The sequence below is a fragment of the Arvicanthis niloticus genome, chromosome 21 (assembly GCF_011762505.2).
Source record: "Arvicanthis niloticus isolate mArvNil1 chromosome 21, mArvNil1.pat.X, whole genome shotgun sequence".
Classification (NCBI taxonomy): Eukaryota; Metazoa; Chordata; class Mammalia; order Rodentia; family Muridae; genus Arvicanthis; species Arvicanthis niloticus.
Window position 1 is genome coordinate 7,223,247 of NC_047678.1, and position 20,958 is coordinate 7,244,204.

Here is a 20,958-nt window from a genome sequence, read left to right on the forward strand (position 1 = left end):
ATAATACTGGAAACCCCAGTGATATTACAATGAATTATGTCTAGAGGAAAGGGCTATTATATCTGGTTAGCAATTTTTACATATGCAGATAATTTTTTATGTATTAGGATAAATTAGTATTCTTTATTATAAATATTCATTTGAATAAAAATGAATAGTACTCTCTCAGAGACACAGAGAAAAGAATGAAAACTCTCCGTGCTAGACTGGCCAGATGAGGTTGGGACTCAGGTTGGATTTTTACTTTCTTTCCTCTCCTCCATTACATTAAGTTACATTACATACTCCTGATTGGACTTAAGGCCCATTCCATGAAGTGGAACCTATGTCTGACACTACTTGAGAAGCCAACAACCTCAGACAAGAGAGGCCACAGGCCCAGGGGGATCAACTGCTGCTGCTCTGCTAAGTGAACACAGCAGTGACTGCTAGTGGCCTTTTGCTATACTCATAGATCAGCGTCTCACTCAGCCGTCATCAGGGACGCTTGCTTCCTCCTGCAGTAGACGGGAACAAGTAGAGACCCACAGCAGACAGTGTTCAGAGAGGAGGCTCTGGAACATACTCTTAAATGGTCTGCTTTAATCAAAACCCTGTCCCCTTCAGGCTGTGAGAAGTATGTGGGGGAGGGGCAGAGAGATTTTAAGAGCTCAGGGGATGGGAGACATTAAGGAAATAGTGTCTTCTAGACACAGCAGGGCTGACACACAAAAAGCTCACAGAGACTCTGCAGCACGGACAGGGCCTGCATAGGTCTAAGACGATGTGGTCCCAGCACTGAGATAGGGACATGGGCATGAGCTCCCATCCTTAACCCAGATGCTATCTCCAATTTACAAGTGCTTACAAAAGAAAAATTAGTTTTCTCCAGTGAAGTCTCATTGGGGAAACAAATCACTCTTAAGGGTAGACCTCAGGCCCAGGCATAATGACCAACACAAAATGAACTCAACAGCTTTGTCTCACACTGCTTGGTTTGGGATTTTTTCCCTTTTTTTTTTTTTTGGTGTGTGTGTGTGTGTGTGTGTGTGTGTGTGTGTGTCTGTCTGTCTGTCTATCTGTCTGTCTGTCTTTGTGTATAGTTCCTGTGGGCGGGCTTGCTTGCTTGCTTGCTTTCTTGCTTTCTTTCTTTCTTTCTTTCTTTCTTTCTTTCTTTCTTTCTTTCTTTCTTTTTCTAAATTCTGGTGATATTTTTGTTTGGTTAGGTTTTGCCTGTTTGTTTTCTAAGAAAAGAAAGAAAGAAGGCAGGCAGTGCAGTTGGATGGCTGCAGTGGTGGGGAAGATCTGGGAGGAGATAAGGGAGGGAAACCATGACCAAAATATAGTATATGAAAAAAGATATTTCAATGAAAATAAATTTTAAAAAAGGAAAAGAATATCCTACCTGCAAGAGCCGGCAGCCCAACTGGAAGAGCCTGCAGTGTCTACTCTGTTACTGGGGATTAACTGGGGAGCAGACTTAGTTGTTGGTGATTTTTCCCATGGTTTTAGATCTTCCCGAGGACATGGAGGAGGTGTACCATTCACATATGGCTTAGCTTTCCCCTGTGAGACAAAAGGAGACCTAAGTAGTAGTTAACAGCAGACACCTGGCTTGTAGCTTAGAGAGGATGGTCAGAGGCTCAGCCAGCTAACACTCTCAGCTTGTGTGTCTCCAAGCCCACTGTCTAGGCGGCCCCACTCCCCTCAGGTACTACTCGCTAGCTACTGTGGACACAGGAAAGGAAATGCACACAGTAAACTACTTAAACAGCAAACAAAATTAAAATAAAAGTAGTACATATAAGATATGAAGCAGCAATATTAAAATCCGTATTTTAGAAGGAAAATTAACTTTAGATTTGAAAATTTGGTGCAAATTTCTTATAATTCCACTCAGGGATATAGTACATTAAATAAAGTGGCAGTAAAATACTGTTGACACTTCTGGGGGGTCCTAATGTCATTGCTAGTACAAAAGGCTGGGAATGGTCCGAAATGGCACAGGCACTGTCAGGACACAGCTTACACCTAACCTGTCTAGAGTAACTTGATGAGAACAATAATTTCACTCGAACTTCTATATTAAACTTCAACTTTCTGTAAGAAGAATAACTTTATAGTCTTAGAAACTGTATATGTAGACAGGTGGTCATGGTGCGTGCCTTCAATCTCAGCACTTGGGAGGCAGAGGCAGCACTCTGATCTCTGAGTTCAAGGCCAGCCTGGTCTACAGAGTGAGTAGGGCTATGCAGAAAAACCCTGTCTTGAAAACATAAACAAGCAACAACAAAAAAAAGTCTAGATGTCCCAATATGTTTTATGAATATGGCAAAAGTTGCAAGGATGGTTCAGTTTATAAAATTGTAGGTGCATTCCTTCCTGTGGAGAACAACTCTGGAGCAGGATTCAAGGGCATCTAAGGAAGACTCCAGAGCTAAGCAGAGGAGGCCTGCACTGATGTGGGCAGGCCAGAGGAACAGCTTCCCGGCTGGCTGTGCTCCAGCGAACACCGTAAAGAAAGCTACCAGAATCTGAAAGCAGTCTTCTTTCAAAATCTTTTTTTTTTTTTTTTTTTTTGATAAATTTCATCTTATTTTAATGGGTTCTTTCTGAAATATTTCTGGAATTTGGCTGCAAAGATACTTGTCAATGTCTATTCAACAATGCTATACTACACCAATGTATTTAGCATTGATATATTTTACTTGCAGAAAGATTAGAAATGAAGTTCATAAAGGATTCCAACTATATTAAGATTTCTACAGTTAGAACAATTATACAGCCCAGGGAAAACTGACCTTACACATATTACTGTCTGTTAACACCAGGGGTGTTTCAAAGCTTGAGAAAATGTAATAAAAAAGAAGGTAAAATGTCAGCACCTCCAACCATGAAGGTGAGGGAACAGGCTTGCAGACCAACCTCAACCTTATCCGAATGGAATCCTGCTGTAAAGTCAGGTGACTGTAGGTCTCTGGGACTACCCACTCCTGCATAGCTTCCTTCAGAGTCTGAGGTCAGTAATTCTGGAAGAGACTCCACAGAATTTGTCTTTTCAGACTTTAATAATCCTAAAATATAAAATAAAATAAACTTTAGCCATAGACATATTAACCATATGTGTTACACTCAGTGAGCCAAAGGGAAAGCAAGAAGCTTATAGATCCAGATGGTAAAAGTTTAAATTATATATACCACATCAGCATGCACTTTTTAAACTAAGGTGACAAAGACATTGTTTAAGTGAAAGATCAATAGGAAAGAGATTGTAACATAACCATTTATTCATCCTAAGTACTAATAACTAATCAATAAGATCAATGACACAGAGCTCCATAAGACCTGCTTTGAAGAGAAGGTTCAGGAAAGAAGGGAGAAGAGATGACTGGCTCCATACCCACTACAGGCTCTGCCTGTCCCTTTTCAGAAATCTCCCGGCACAGAAGTCACTGTGCTGTGCAGGGGGCAATGGCTCCACTGTGAAGAGGAAGCATCTCAGGCAGCAGACAGGCCCATGACCACAGGCTCCTACTGACCCCAGTGGAGGGTTTGCTAGTTTGTGTGTTTTCTGTAAAAACTCTATCATTTGCAAACTTTAATTCCCTTACCCCCTGAGATGACCTAAGTGCCTGCCTCTGAAATCCCTAGTACTCAGGTTCACCACAAACATAGTATATAGTAAACTGCTACTTGATTTCAGGTGATAATTCACACATTTTGAATTAATTAGAACCTAAATGTTGTATCAAAAGAACCCCGATGATGTAGACCTTACATGAGTTGTAAAAGCTACAAGACTAATTAAAATACATTGAGGGTGCTGTCTCTTCTACAGTCAGAAGTACTGTTCCTCTAAGAAAATCACCATTAGTAAGAACTTGACAAGACTGGAGAGATGGCTCAGAGGTTAAGAGCACTGACTCCTCTTCCATTGGACCTGAGTTCAATTCCCAGCAACAACTTGGTGGCTCACAACCATCTATAACGGGATCTGATACCTTCTTCTTGTGTGTCTGAAGACAGCAACAGTGTACATATATACATAAAGTAAATAAATAAATCTTAAAAAAAAAAAAAAAAAAAACCAACCTGGCAATGACATTCAAACTTTTCCTCACTATCATGTATTTTAGACAAATCTTCATTCAGTCATTCTGATACTATACTTAAAACTGTATGCTTTCAACCATTAAAATTGAGAGAACCAATGAATGATTAGCACAGCAAGCCATTATTTTTGTTCAGAACAAAAACCTTTATCAGGACCACTTATCTAACTTTAAGGATTGGCATGCAAGTTAAATCTCCATACAACTGTTTCTGATGAAAACTGCCTTGTACTCAGTTTTCCTTTTGGTCTCCAATTAAACTTCACCCTGTCATTAGAATCTGCATGGCCACAGAAATAATGCAGTATCAGAACAAATATAGAACCAGATTCAAGAGAGCAAATACGTTTCCTTTTGTCATTTTCTCAAATACTATAACTTTTCCAGGTTTATTTCTTGAAGTTTAAATGAAAAGTTTAGAGTAAGGGGCATAATGTATTTCTTTACAAATCTCCTCCAACTTTGAAATGTCAAGATGTGTGGTGGGGGGGGCGGGGCAGGGGTGAGAGAGAGAGGAGGTGTGTGTGTGTGTGTGTGTGTGTGTGAGAGAGAGAGAGAGAGAGAGAGAGAGAGAGAGAGAGAGAGAGAATGAATATAGCAGAGGTGTTAAGATCAGATCAGAATCTTTTCACTGTTTTCCTGCTATGCATCCCAGGCCAGGCTAGGTGGCCCGTGTGATTCAATGGCTCTCCCTGCCTGTCTCTCATCTCCCAGTAGTACACTGGGGTTACGTATGTTCCCACTATGCATCCAGCATTTACATGGGTTCTGAGGGGATTAAAACTCAGGTCCTTACTTGCACAGCTAATGCTTTTATTCACTGAGCAACTCCCTAGCCAATGAGACTCTAAGACTCAAGTGTACACACACACACTCATTTACTCATACTCACAAATACACTCTCAAACTCTTATACACACACACACATACACTCATGCACATACATATGCACACATACTGAAGTAAATCATACTACTTAAGTCAAATCCAGTATCTACTTATTTAAGTTGTAGGTAGCGGGAGGATCCCCAGCTGCCCAGCTGTTCGTGAGCTACGCTTGTATCAACACCAGTGCTTGGTCCTTAGGCTAGAGGCAATGTACTGATCAGAGAACACAAAAATCACAGACTTTTATACTTGAAAAGACCAAGATAAGTCCTTCTCATTTCTAGACCTACCTTCAATGCTTTGTAAGTCACCCTAGGCTTAAGTCAATCTCTCTTTTAAAGTATCTTTTATGTTACTTAAATCAGTTATTCTTGATATTATTTCTTTCACTTGTAACAAATATCAAGAACCTTATTTGTAAAAATTAAAAAAAAAAATTCTTTCTTTGCCTTGTATAAAAGCCACCTTTTCCCAAGGGCAGACTGCCTGTGAATGCTGTCATAGAAAATACATCAGACTATGCCTGGCTGCCATATGCTAATATACCTACCACCTTAAAATGCACACTGCAGTCTCATTATTTTTTGTTCATACTTCACAATTTGATCTAAAGAAACCATTAAAACCTTGCATAGCTTAAATATAGATAAAATAAATCTAAAGTATGGCACAATATATAAAACAACTAGCCTAATGTTTAAGAAAAGAATATAAAGCAAAAGTAAGAGAAACTAACAAGCAAAGGCAGTGGGAAATCTTCATAGAGCAATAGACACCTTAGTGGCTAAAACAAAGCTCTAAAAACACGCTGAGTAGTCCCAGAAATCTGTAAACAGAACCTAATGGTAGATAAAGCTAACCCACTGTGTCAAATATCTGATACTAGTATCAGACAAGAGTGCTAAGAGAGTTATAATATTTATGATAGCATTTACATCTGCAGAGTATTCCAAGTGAATCAGCTACAAACAGCTTCAGTCAGTATACCCAGTGTATATGGAATGTTTAGAGGGCCAAGTAGGCAATAAGCACCTGTGTTTCTAAGAAGACACAACCTGTACAGAGCTGTAGTGCAGGAACACTAGCCTAAGATGAATGACCAGAAATATGCTAAAACACACTAACCTGCAGACGGTGGACTCTGGATAACATCTGAAAGGTTGTAGCCTCCTGAACTGTCTGAGCGCTTCCGTGGCTTCTTTTTAGCTCTTGTTTTCGCTTTCTTGAACATAGTTTCCCTAGGAAATCAAAGGTAAAATCAACAGATGAAAAGAGTTTGGTCAGACAGAAACCGCGTAAGGACATACAGGCACCAGTTATACACCCAGGTAGACCTGGGCAAATCACTAACCTTACTAGATGATACATCAGTGCCATCTATTCCAGCCTTAGTGCCAGCATTGCTGTGGAAGTTAAAGAACCTGGTACTGGTACAATAGCCACCAAAGCGCACCACTGAGAGTTCTGGGCTACCATGTCACCAAGAGCCACTACAAGGGCTACCGAGTGATGGAGAACACAAGCAGGTTGAGACACACCCACTTTCGCAAACACTTCCCCAAGGACACCAAGTACACTTCATCTGAGATATGGGCCTAATCACATACATGCAGCATGCTACAAGGGCAAGGGAGGACCAAGTTCACCGAGACAAGAATGAGGATGTACATGTACCAAGAGGACATGAGAAGAGCTGACAGCATCCTGGCTATGATAAGGAAAACAGTTGTCAAGAAGGGCTGAGCCACCTCTCCTCACAATACAGTCTTTACAAAACAAAATGGCACAATACTGCACAGTTACATGAACTATAATATTCAAACAGAAACACAACGTGTGTGTGTGTGTGTGTGTGTGTGTGTGTGTGTGTGTGTGTGTGTGTGTGTGAGATATATGCTTGTGAGGGCATCAGGGGTCCTGCTCCATCCTTCTACCTCATTCACAGGAGACGAGATCACTACACCTAGACCTCTCAATGTTTGCTTTTATTACTTCACACCAACACCCCAGCCCCCTGCCTTGAGCCTGCAGCCTGGCTGGCCAGCTAGCCCATGGATCCTCTTATGCCTCACCTCCCAGTGCTGCAGGACTTACAAGCATACGACTAGATTTGGGTTTAACAATGAGCCAAGGTCCCAACTCAGCTCCTTGTGCTGTACAGTAGTGCTTGTTCCTGGCCCTTGTGCTAGTTTTTTAGAGCATATGAGGGAATGTTTCATTGCTTGAATTAGGTACAATGAATCAGTAAAGGGAAAGTAGGTATCTGTGAGTGGCAACAAGTCCCTATTGTAATGAAATGTCTAACATCTCATTATACTACATCATACAAGCCAGCTTTGAACACACCATTTTGTGGCAGTTATATGAGTTAATGTTTATAGATTTTATAATTTCAGTATCATATGTGTTATATATTTAAGGATAATAACTCTAAATTACATTGCTCAAAATGATATCACACATCTGGAAAAGAAGTTTGGAAAGTAATCAAAAGAATACTCTGGAACTCAAAAATAATTTTTCTTTGAGGTATATAGCTGTTTGCCTAGAGTAAATGACCCCCATGCCCAAAAACTTCACACTACCAAGTTACTTGTCTCCCAGAAATAAGTAATTGTGTAACTAACTGGTGTGAGCCTATAATACTAATTAGGTAATTAGTATTATAATAATACTAATTATTATTAGTAGTAGTATAATTATTAGTATTATAATAATACTAATAATTATATTATAGTAACATAATTATATTAATATAATTATTACATAATATTACATAATTCTATGTAGAGGCTGCCAAATTTGTTAGACAAAACATTTTGCTGAGGGACTCTCAAATATCACTTTTGGGATCTAAATACAAAATGGGGACCTATCTGTTCTCCCACAGACTCACATATTCAAAGTGATCCCAGACGGAGTACAGCTCAAAAGGAGGGTCCCAGGGAAACCCTGGATAATAAGGAGTCCAGTTTCACCAATGAATTAACAAATGTATGAATTTACATTTTAATGAATTTACATTGTAATGAGCTATTGAGAAGAAAGGTCCTAACTGGAGAAATGAGATCACTGGAGCACTCCTTGGAAAATTATATCACATATGGCTCCCTTGTAGGCATGATGTTTTTATCTTCTGTGTAAAGAATATCCTTGTGTTATTCCAATGCTGATTTTTCTGCCCCAATATCTTATTTCAATCCAGACACAGCATTTCAATGCTTATGTCAAGAATCTCTTCACTCAAATTTGTGCAAACTATTCTTAACATTTACTCTCTGCTTTGTCAATAAATGCTGATAACCCAATGGCTGGGCAGAAGAGAGAACAGGGTAGGACTTCCACCAACAAGGGGATGAAGAGACAGAGAGGAAGAAAGATTCAGATCTGCCATGAGGAGTAAGAAGGAAAGAGCTCAGAGAAACATGGAAGGCCTAAGTCCAAGTAGAACTGACATCATGGCTGGGAGGTAGCCAGATTAGTTTAGGGGATTAAGACAGACTGCCCAGGTATTGAGGTGAAGCTTTAAAATATTAAAAATAACATTTACGGCCCTTGTTCTCTCTCTCCTGGGCCTAATGAGGTGAGCAGCCCTACTCTGCCAAGGCTGCTGTGATACTCTGCAAAGGAACGAGCCAGATATGGACAAAACTACGGAAGGGGACATTAAGACAAACCCTTCACCTTTAACTTGGTTTTCTCCAGGATGTTTTTTACAATACCAAAAAGCTAGTGCAGTCACCATTAACTAAAGCAGTCAGTGTCTACAGAGAGGATGCTAAGAAAACACCACCCCATCTATGGTTACTGCATTTCTCTCTAGACCCTCTCTAGTGCAGTCTCCCAAGTACAAACCTGTAGACTTCAACCAAGATGGAAAAGAGACAATTACTTGGCTGAACAGAATTTCAAAAGAAATGGAATCCACTTGTCCTAAGCTTCATGAGCCTGGATGCTATCCCTGCCAAGCAGTTGCAGAACTGTTTCAATTTGTGTTGTCATTACTACAGAGAGGCAACGTTCCAGCTCCCAACACCGGCCTCACCTCCTGACACCGCTGTCACTTTCCTGTTCTGCAGGCTGTAGTGCAGCTGCTCACTGTTTTAAATGTCTTTACCAGAAGTAACGTAAGGAGGTCTGGACATCATTAAGACAAATGCACTTAACTAACCTGTATGTCTCTGAAGGCTACAGTATTCTTATACTTACATGTTGAACGTTTTAGACTTAAAGTATCAATTATGTATGATTACTTTGCATTATATCAACACTAAAACTGCACATTCATACTTCCTATATCAGAACGTCTCAATTTATAATCCCAGTGTTAATATAAAAGTATCAGGTGTCCAACAGTGTAAGGAAAACAGAGCTTACGAGTAATTTGGTTCCATGCTTATTTCTTCTTTAAAAAAGACCTCTCCGTCCTCTACTTGGATATAGCTAATATCTGGTCCATCTTGATATGGTGTAATGACCCTTCTCTCCATTGCTGGAATCTACAGTATGAAAGATAGTACTTTGTAAGCATGAAATGTGTAATGATTTTCAAAAACTGATAATACCACTTACGATGTCAGGTTAACATTAACTAGAAACCATATAGGATGCCTAATGACTCACAAAATACAATGGGAAAGAAAATGTCAATAGACTAATTAGAAAGCACTGTTACATAAAATTGCTGGGGATGGAGGGTTTTAAAGCTCTGTACTAGGAATCTGCACTTAGAAAATGAAAATCCTACCAGTTTTCGGTAAAATATGGAAAGATCCTTTAAAACATCCTCACTTAAAACATCGAGAGACCTGAAAAACAGGAAACAAAATCTTGCTTAAGACTCAAATGATTTAGCAGCTATCAAGATTCGTAAGCATGTTTATTTCAAACTGTCAAATAAGGAACAAAGTTCTTCCTCAAGTTTACATATACTAGCTATTAAATTCCTTTTGGAAATAGGTGTGGTTGTGTTATGTATTTCAGGTAACTAACCAGAAAACATATTCCACAAATATCTTGATAAAACTGAAGCAAGTGCTCATTTTTCAGCCGTCATTTTCTGCACTATAATGGGAGTCTGTGTAAGGAGCGCTGTAGTAACAGCACACTGGCTTTAGCACCAGAGCATCCAGGATCCACTTATCCTTATCACCTCCTGACCATGAGTAGCTCACTCTGCTCCTAAGTCAAGTATAAAATGATGTTTAGATTACATCAACTATATTCAGGATGTCACAGGTTCCAACAGGTACTTGAGACATCAATGAAAATTTAAGACAAGGTTTATATCCATTTTTATGTATGCGTACATATTTATCTATGTAGTTGTTTAAGACATACGAAGTGTGTTTGTATAAATGCACATAGAAATTGTTGTTTTTGAAGCTATTTATACAACTAGTATAAAGCAACTTTCATATTCAAATTTGTATCACATCAGTTTTCAACAACTGTAGCATAATTAATTGCATTAGCTTGTAATGCTATGTATATTTTGTGATGGCCTCCTTTTCGTAATATTTATGTACATGCTGTTTTTACTCTTAGCAAACATATACCTGATGAAGAATTACATACAAAGTCATGTTTGTCTACTCATAACTGTCAACAGAATCAATGTTTAAATCACTGTAAGGAACACTGGAGTTTCTTTGGCTCCTCTAATCCTGAAAGTGCTGACTCCTTAGCATCTGTCCAGTTCCTTCCATCCAGGTAAACACATGACTCACTGTTAAAAGTCCAAATGCATCTTGGATTTACTATAAAGATCTGCTTGCTCAAGCCATACAGCATAGGAACCCAACCAACCTTGCTTCAAGTAAAGCTGCCATATTCAGTCCTATGAACTGTAAACAAGAGAGTTTCAACTGCTCGGCATTGTACATTGCTGCAAACTCCAGCAGCATAGCAGCATTCTTAAGGGTAACTACAGAAAAAGGAGATTTGCAAAATTAGATGAATGTGAATTACTTTAATAAGTGAAATATTTGCATTTCTAAAGTTAAAAGATTTCAACATTTAAAACAAGAAAACAAAAAGATGAATGCTGGGGTAAATACAGAAATGAGTTTCTGTACAGTATGCCAAAGTAACTTTAACTGACTTGTTTTGCGGGGACAAAATAAGCTTGCACACACAAAAATTTTAGAGAAAACAAACTAGAGAAGCAGCATTAGTGTTAGCTGAACACTAATATGGAAGAGCTACTGTTCTTCTTTCCAGCAGCCCTAAAGAGTTTTCACTTTCACCAGTGAATGACTTCTCTTTTCATTCAGATTAGTAGACTAGTTAATCTTTCTCTAACAGGGAAAAATAGAGGTGGACAAGGTGGTGTCCACCCTCCAATCCCAGCATGCCACCGCTGACCAGGACTTCAGTACTTCTCCCAGTTTAGAATGCACACGAAGATCTTGTTTTGGAACCAACAAGAACAAACTAAACCAGTCATTAAGTCTAGGAGAAACTGATAAGTTAATTCTAAATGCTGACTAGTCTGTTAATACAAAAATACGTCTACGCCTTACTGTGGCATTGTCCAGAGCAGTGCATAAGATTATACAAGAGCCCAGGTCTAGTAATGTCAAGTAAATGTTCTACATGAAGTGCTGTTTTGCTAGAAACCCTCTAAGAACAATCTACCTGCTCATGGCTGCAGCTACCTAAAGCCCTCGCTGTCTTACTCACACAGAGTTCCAGCCAACAGAACAAAGCTTTCCCATTTCTTTTTTCTTTCTGCCCCAAACTGTCAAAAGTTACGATCACAGTTACAATCACAGTCATAGTTACAATCACAGTCATTAAGTCTCTGCCTGTAAGCTAAAACTGCAAAGGATGATGAAAACATCTCACAAAACCAAAGAGCATAGTAAACAATACAGCAAAGGATATCTGGGAGGGAGGTCAGCGGAGGCCCTTGAACCAATGGGAATACCCATGCCATGGCAAGCCCTTTGCTACTGCATCTTTTCTTGCTTGTGGAAAGAAAATCTGGGCTATTTTCCTATTCTAACCAAGGAGGAGACAGCTCACGGCACTCAAAAAAAAAGTTAACAGAACTTCTTCCATATTTTTCAAAGCAGCCATGAAATGAAAATACAAAACTATTGCATATACTTACATATCGGTTATAAAAACTGCAACTTTCATATTAGAATACACAAAGTTATCCAAATGAAGAAAGTAAAAGAGGACAGTCACTTAAAAATCACTTGGCACTGAAAGGATCAGTCACACAGCACTCAGTGTGAACACTGACAGCAAAAACCAACTGGTGAAAAAATGAAAAACATGTGGCCATTTCCACAGCTTGAAGAAGCAGGATGCAACAGGCAACCACAAATAAAAATTATTATTTGATTTCTAAGATGAATGTTTAGGGAAAAAACCAAGCAATTGACTTACAAAAAAAAAGTAAAAGATTTGAAAGAAGAGTCCATGGATTTTGTTGAATTAAGCTAAGGGAAGAACTTCATAAAACTTCCAGCAAATGGAAAAAGGTTAGTTAAAAAAAAGAGAGAGAGGGCTAGCGAGATGGCTCAGTGGTTAAGAGCACTAACTGCTTTTCCAGAGGTCCTGAGTTCAATTCCCAGCAACCACATGGTGGCTCACAACCATCTATAATGGGATCTGATGTCCTCTTCTGGTGTGTCTGAAGTGTACTCATATAATTAAAAAAATAAATAAATCTTTAAAAGAGAGAGAGAAAGAAAGAAAGGGAGAAAGAGGGAGAGAGAGGGAGAGAGAGAGAAGAGAGAGAGAGAGAGACAGAGAGAGAAGAAATGCAATCAAAACCAGGTAAGGGTAAAAAGCTCCAATATTGAAATACATGGACAGACTAGAATCATCTTTGTTATTTAGAATTTCATGACATATTAAGAAAAATAGTTGTTAAATCTAAGGTGTATACATTTTCAGTTATTTCTAGGAAAGAATGTGTTTAGAAATGACAGCATATAATAATCTAAATGTCTTGCCCTTTTTATGTTTTTGTTTGTTGTTTGTTTTTGATGTACAGTCTCACTATGCAGCTCTGGAACACTATGTAGACCAGGCTAGCCTCCAACTAACAAAGATCCACCTGCCTCTGTCTTCAAAGTGCTGGGATTGAAGGCATGCGCCACCATGCCCAACTGTCTTGACTCCTTTTTAACGGCACACACACACAAAACAACGGTGTTTTACTTTAAATGGAATAATAAAGTTAATACAACAAGGTCAATATACTATAATAGCATTAGGTCAATCTGGAAACACAGTAATACTCTACTTTTAAAGTACTCACGGTTTTCAGTCAATGCTACTTCACAAATCTCCTTTAATCTAGTTATGAGAAGCTGATCAGCCACTACAAGAACATTACAAACAAAATCCACATTTTGAGACTCTAAAAAAAGAAAAAGAAAAAAATTACTCTGGCAATGTAACCATTATAAGTAGTAAAAACAAAACCAGTTAAGACATCAAGGTAAAGAGGTTTATAATTCTTTTCTACCTGTCAGAATGACAACTGCAACAAATTCTGAACACATCAAAATAACCCTACCTCTTAGGTGGACATGTAGGAAAATCCGCCACCAAACCCATTGGTGTTTAAACTTCTCTTCCTATTACTATGGGGAAAAAAAACCCTAAAGCAATTTGGCAAGAAAGGGTGAATTCTGGCTCAGAGATCAATACATAGGCTATCACAGCAGGGGTCAGGGCAGCAGAAGCATGAAGCAACTGGTACCATGACAACCACAGTAAGCAGACAGCAGTGGATGCTGCTCGGTCCCCACTCTTACTATTCAAACAATCCAGGACCCAAGGCAGGGAATGGTTCCATCCACAGCAGATGGTTCTCCCACGGTCTTCCTATCTCTATGAAGATACTTAGGATAATCCCCACAGCCATATGTGTCCAGAGGCCCATCATCCACCCAGTTAATTCTAGTTTCTGTCGGATTGAGAACTGCCACTAACCACTCACCATACTGGCTCAGACATTCTCACGATGGGACCATGAAATGATCAACTTGAAGTGAATACTTCAGTGTGGAAGCCTACTAGAATGTCTGACTTGTTTATAATTTCCCATTTCATTGAGAAATATTCCTAAAACTAATAAACAGTCAAGTCACCCATCCTCCAGTGGAGCCCACACAACACCTATGGGAAGCACTAACTATACTTTATGGTCTTTCAAAAAAAAGGAAGAAAAAACAAACGTAGGAGGGGAGGAGCTGGAGGAGAGAAGCAGAGCTGAATAAAGCTGAAGATGATCATATTTCACTGTACCCAGACACAAAAGTCTCAAAAATAAAACATCTTAAGTTAAATTAAAAACAAAAAGCTGAATACCATAAACATAACTACACACCAACCAACAATAGTAGAAATGTATTTGGTGACACATTTTTTTTTTTAAATGTATACAGTAATAATAGATCTGTGATGATGGGCACAAAATATTATGTAAAAATATAATATAATGACAATAGCCCAAAGAAGTAGGTAGAAGGGGGCTATAAAATACACTTTTGAATAATACTGACTTAAAATGAATTAAACAGGATTGTCCTAAGACAGTAAAATCCTCCCTCAAAATAACAATTTAAAAAATCACTTTTTAAAAATATAGCAAACAAGGGCTGGCAAAGTGGCTCAGATAGTAACAGCGCTTGTCACCAAGCATGGTGTTCTGAGTTCAATCCTCAAGACCCACAAGATGGAAGAAAACCAACCCCAATAACTCTTCCTAACCACCAATACCAGGGTATACAATACCCTAATGGGTACCTGCATACATACAATATAGAGAGAGACACACAGACACAGACACAGACAGACAGACAGACAGATACAAAAAAATTTAACAAAAAAATTAAGTGAAAAACAAGGGAAGACACCCGATTTTTACCTCTGACCTACACAAGTGTACAACACACACACACACACACCCACACACACAAATTTAAAGAAATATCATTTAAAATAGTGGCAAAAAGAATTCTGAAAATTCTTTTGACAAAAGAAGTGATTGCAAAACCTGTACACAAAAAATATGAAAACTATACAAGCACATCCCATGCCCTGTACTCATTGTTATGGTTAAAATAGTGGATTTTTCATAGTAATTTACAGGTGAAAATATTGTACAATTTGAAAATGGTGACAGGAGCACAATTTTAAATTATAAAAAATAACAGACATATTCTGAAACATGCAAATGTTAGGTATGAATATCTCAATCTTGAAAAGGAAATAAATATATATAGGTTATATATATATATATATTTCTTTTAAAGTGTATGCATTATCTTAAATATATACAGTAAATATATTTTAAAGTTTCAATTACACACTCAAATAGACAAATCTTCAGTCTTCTTTCAATTGAACACCTTCTCATTAACAAAGACCACCCAGGTTTCCTCATGTAGACTGTACTTAACAAAAAGCATCTACTTTCAAAGAACTGCCCTGCTTAACTACACTTGTCTTCTTACACAGATTGATTGTCCACTAGACTGTAATTTCTTGCAAACAGACAAGGTCTTTTCACTTTAAATAAACTCAATGTGGGCTGGTGGGTAAGAGCATTGACTGCTTTTCCAGAGGTCCTGAGTTCAATTCCTGGCAACCACATGGTGGCTCACAACTATCTGTAATGGGATCCGATGCCCTCTTCTGGTGTGTCTGAAGACAGCAACAGTGTACTCAAATACATGAAATAAATAAATTAATCTTTAAAAAAAGAAAATCCTCAGTGTAACCTGAGCCTTGAAACTAACAACATAAAAACCCCACGGGTCACTGAGAGCTGTGGCCAATCCAACAGGACATTTAAAATATGAGTTCTGCTTGAAAATACGTACAAATCAGAATGTCCCTCCAATACAACAGTTTCACTGCTGCTACATTGTACATTATTGGAAACAGGAAATTCCATAGAGAATTTGTCTGAAACTATACACCTTGTACTCACTGATATTAATCAGAATAGCTAGAGAGATGAAATTTCTAACACGAATTTTAACCATGACATATAATTCTTTTTTTTCTTTTTCTCTTATCATTTCATGACATCTAATTCTAAAAGGAATAATTCAGTGTGATAAAAATGTAACTTTTCTGCTTGATTATTATTCATAATAACCTGTTACTTATTGTAAATTAAGCCTCCAGTGACAGTTCGAGAGGCAATGCTGACTGGTGGAGATTGCAGCAGTCTATTGTAACTGAGCCAGCTAAGCCTCCTTTCATTACCTTTTATGAGCGCAGCTTCATCAGTATAGAGGTAGTCCAGAATCACTTTCAGAATCTCAGACTGGATCGGCATTTCCAGAGCTGCACAACTGGAGGCCTATGAGCACACGAGACAGAATAAACTCATTAATCTGAAACAACAAAATGTTACCATAGTCTAAGTTGGGTTACTACTATGAAAACTTAAGACAGGAAATCACACCAAAGACACTTGAAAGCATTTATAAAACACAAGTCTGAAATGAGACTTTTAATTTAAAATACAACATAAAAAAGGGACACAGAAAATTTCGGAAAACAAGGCACACAGGACAGTACTACTGAGTGTCTCGATAATGGTTAAGACTGTGAATTTTAATCAACTTTACAGCAGCTACTTTACCTTCCAAATGTTGGTGCTTTCTAGCAAACCTGAACACACATACTTTAACACAAATGAATTAAAAGCTAATCCAAAATAAAAAGTTCCAACTCTGAATGTCTGCGTGTACAGCCCCGCTCCACGCAGTGAGGCCCACACACTTTGTCTCCCAGCTCACCTCAATCCACGATCTGCTGAGCATGCTGTGGAAATACTCTGGAAGAGAAACAGTGCAGTCAGAACAGGGAAACAGAATCCAACAAAGTACTCAGCAGCAGCTCACACACGCAACCTACCAAGTCTTGCACATAGCACACACTTATGACAGGGGAATTCCTTTCCATCCACGGACTTCATGGTGACATCATATAGAAAGGAACTGAAAAAAATTCAATCAAACAAACATCAATTTCTTGCATATTTGCAGAGAAGGTGGGAAAGCCCAAGAATTTGGCTCAACTTTAATCTTAGTCAAATGCTGGGCAAGAATAAAAATATGGGTATGCATGTACGTCATCTCTCACTATCTCATGAAAACAATACTAGCCAAATCATTTTTAAATTTTTATTGAAAAGGAAACTGAATCTAAGCTGTAAAACCTTCCACTTGATTTTCTTTTGTTTTACAGGCAAGGTACTAGTGACAGTCAGTAGTATACTCAAAACTCTTTAATTCTCTTATTTAAACAAACTACTGCATGCCAAGTAATCCACAAAAAAATTTCAGCTTCTCCTCCCCAAGACTTATCACCTATAAAGTATCTAACACAATATTTTAATACTGTATGTAGAGTATCTATTCTGGGGAAAGTATACTAAGCAAAACCTTCATCCTCATGATGAAAATACAGTCTGATGGGGGAGGAGGTCAGCATCAAGTCTCACTTGAAAGACTCGAAACTGAAAAAAAGCAACAGTTAAAATCCCTCTCTCCATCTGACTAAAACAGAAAGAAGGACCTCCTGCAAGGACTTGAGCAGTCACTGCTCTTTGCTCAATGGCTCCCATCCCCTCCAAGAGTAACAGAGGTAATGGGTGTTGGGTGGCTTCCTTCTCATGAGAGCTGCAAATAGCTCTACTTCCATCTTGGGAACCAAACGCTGACTATGCAGTGCTGACCCTTATCCACTAACTTACCATTTTTTCTGACTTAGCTTCAGTTTATTACCAGTTTTCTTCGCAATAACATTAATTTTTTCATTTTCAAATCTGACTCCATCTAACCTATCAAGGAAAAATACAAATTAACAAAAGGTGAATACAGTGGTCTCCTAAGACCAACACACAACAAAATCTGACAGCTTACAGTTTAAACACAGCTACATCATCTCCTAGAAATAAACAAGAAACCTCATTCCAAGCCACAATAAATCATAGTTTTACTAAGAATTGAAAATATGCTTAATAGCATTATTGAGAAGCCAATAACGAATTTTTTTTTTATTTTCCAATAGGAATCACTGCACACACTCTTCCTGATTAACCTATGACAGGTTGCACTAGCACAGCAGCTTCACATGGCAGCCTTGTGAGGGAAAGGGAATACCAATACTGATTCATGACGACAGGGCCGTAAGACACTTATATAACTCAGGCCTTTATCAACAACACAAGCACTTTCCATACTGAGAAACTGAGGTCCATAGAAACCTGCCCTGGCCAGGGTGAGTAGAGCAGCAAAGCAGACACTGTTTAGGTCTGAGACCTTTCCAGCACACAACAGAACTTGCCACTCTTTCCATTACACACTCCCTGCACAGCACTGAAACCTGTCAGCAACCTTTCTGATCTTTTATTTAAATGAGGAAGTCCCTTAGTAATAACTGCCGGAAAATAGCAGTGAGGGAAAGGTCCGCATCCATGTACCGCCACCCCGGAAGCAGAGGAAAGGGAAGACAGGAGAAGGAATGGAAGCACAAGAGGCAACAGTGCTGAGAGAGGGCTGAGAGAGGCAAGTTCGGGAGCACAGGAGGAGAGCTGTACCTGCTACTCAAATTACTGAGGCCAAATTTCTTTGCAACATTTTGCAACATCCTTACAGGATCATCTTCCCCAACACCTTTTCCCTTCTTAGAAGACTTGGGTTTGCTCTTCTGCCGTTCACTGAGTGTGTGAGCCTGGTTGCTTCTGTACACCTCAAATGCTGACTTCTGTTTATCATCCACATGGCAATTCACAGCGTGCAGATGAGAATCTGGGGAGCCCTTACAGTCGTCTGCCTTTTTGTTCACGATCATTCTTGGTTTGAAGCCATGAGTTAGGAAGTCACAGGTATCTGTATACATGAACTGTAAGAGGTATTCGAACAAGTCAGGATGAACTTTCTCCACCACAAAGAGATGGCGGCCAGCAGCATCTTCATCTTTCCGGTAAACATCCGTCAGTTCTAAAGGAGAGCCATCTGAAAGAAATAACTTCTGGAAGAAGTCAGAGCGCACTGCCAAAATGTATTTATGTGCAGGGAAGTGTCTATTGCCAACTTGAAAGGTCACATCGTGGAAGCTGTCCATTTCATCTGTCTCCTGCAGGAGCTTGCCAAATTCTTCAAAAAAGGATGATGAAGACACAACTGGAATTTCATAAAGGCTAGAAATGAAGCGAAGATAATTACTACTATGAAGAGAACAAGAAAATGGATCAGAAGCTGATTCTCTTGAAAAGAAACAGTTTACTTAAATTGAACTTAGAAATATTCAATTCTGGCATGTTGTAAAATATAAGAATATCACCCCAAAAATGTTAAATATTCTGCCAATCTTTAGGTTTTTTTCTATTTGTTTTTGCATATGGTTAAACAACTTAATTGAAAACAATAAAAATAAGAAAAGTTCCCACGTTTTTCCTTTCTCACATAACTTATTTTAGAAGTGGAGAAAAAAACAAGAACTAAAAAAATAAAACTAAGGTCATAGTTACTCACACAAGTGAAAGCAAAATATATACAATCAGTGTACAACCCTGAGTGCTATATGCCTGTAATCACACCCTGCCATCTACATGACACCCTACCAAGGGAAGTGACTAATGCTCTTGCTTTTCTGCGGACTGGGACCTTTCCCAGCTTATACTTTCAGTGCTAAACTGGGGACCTGGGCAAACCAAAATGGTCGGTCACCCAACGTCCAGGTCCTCCTCCCTCTTCAACAATGCCACTGATGTTTCTCTTCTCTCTCGCCTAATATATTTTTGCTGGGGTTCTACTCAAAAGGTGACCATACCACCTCTTTTTTGTCAATTATCATATTCAAAAGTCAGAAACTTTTACACACTACCTAAGAAGTATTATAATACAGTCTTCAGAACCTGAGACCCTCAAGTATAACATGGACTAAAAACAGACCCTATGTGGGCATATACGTTTGTCTTCAGTGTTTGCAACATCAGGTATAAACTAGGGGGAAGACACACTATCCCCAGTGATTGCCCTTGTAACATACTCATTTGCTGAAGGCTCTACAGATCTCGGTAACAGCTCCTTAATGAAATATGCATCAGGAGCTACTGAAAACAAAAGAAGGTCTAATGATTATTCCTTCTAAAAATAGAATAGATTAAAGACAATTATACCTTGTTTTAGGGTCTGACTGTAGGATTGCAAAGTTGCACCCACTTGGATCTGTGCTGACACTAACAGCTCTATGGGCAAAAGGAAGTTTCTCAAGTCGAATTCTTTCATACACACTATTTGTATCAGAGACACAAGACACATCTGATGAGGAATGATGGAGGTTTGGTAAAATGTCTGCTAAAAAGAAAATAAACGAACTATCATTAATCAAGGCTGCAATGAAATTAGAGTAACTGGAATAAAAAATGATTTGAAAACATAAAAGTATCTTTCATACACATGAAGTTCTTCTGAGGAATTTAGAACCTCTCCATCTTCAACACAGCATTCCGATCTGTGTGCTTACTACATACATAGAGAATTTTCAGTATTAGCCAAAATTTCTTCTTCCAACAAACACACCTTCCACACTGCAGCCGACGTTAACTTTCAGCATGGCATGCCTACCTATATTAATTCTGTATGAACATAAGTGTCACCACATGCTCCTTCCGTTCTCTCGCAGGCACTGAGCCCAAAGGACCACACTATGCTCCTACTGAGTCAGGACAAAATGTCCCTAACCTCAAGAAGAGCAATGAGAATATGCAGTAAAAATATGACTAACAACTAGTCAAATTCAGGCTATAAAACAAAGTATAAAATGTTTCCATGTAGACACAGCACCTATAAAAAGTTATTCTGGTTATAGTAGAAAAAAATTTAAATGAGAAAATAAACACAAAAACTATCAAGTCGACAGAAATAATAAAGGTGGTATAGATTGGGACTGTTGCAACCAACCAGGAGAGGGGAAAAGGAGT

At 38.7% G+C, this 20,958-nt stretch overlaps 1 protein-coding gene across 2 annotated transcripts in view; it reads right to left on the bottom strand.

Moving 5' to 3' along the window:
* Ibtk (inhibitor of Bruton tyrosine kinase) overlaps positions 1-20,958 on the bottom strand; it is a 67,587-nt gene that overhangs the window by 19,266 nt on the left and 27,363 nt on the right. The window contains exons 11-23 of one of the 2 annotated variants that reach the window (XM_034483901.2): positions 20,155-20,329; positions 18,571-19,173; positions 17,725-17,811; positions 16,884-16,966; positions 16,766-16,803; positions 16,227-16,323; positions 13,261-13,362; positions 10,788-10,905; positions 9,727-9,787; positions 9,357-9,478; positions 6,105-6,217; positions 2,905-3,053; positions 1,385-1,545 (exon numbers count right to left, since the gene is read on the bottom strand). In XM_034483901.2, coding sequence (XP_034339792.1) covers positions 1,385-1,545; positions 2,905-3,053; positions 6,105-6,217; positions 9,357-9,478; positions 9,727-9,787; positions 10,788-10,905; positions 13,261-13,362; positions 16,227-16,323; positions 16,766-16,803; positions 16,884-16,966; positions 17,725-17,811; positions 18,571-19,173; positions 20,155-20,329 — 1,909 coding nt within the window. Of the gene's footprint in view, positions 1-1,384; positions 1,546-2,904; positions 3,054-6,104; positions 6,218-9,356; positions 9,479-9,726; positions 9,788-10,787; positions 10,906-13,260; positions 13,363-16,226; positions 16,324-16,765; positions 16,804-16,883; positions 16,967-17,724; positions 17,812-18,570; positions 19,174-20,154; positions 20,333-20,958 lie in introns of both variants that reach the window. The other variant, XM_034483899.2, reaches the window with a different exon arrangement.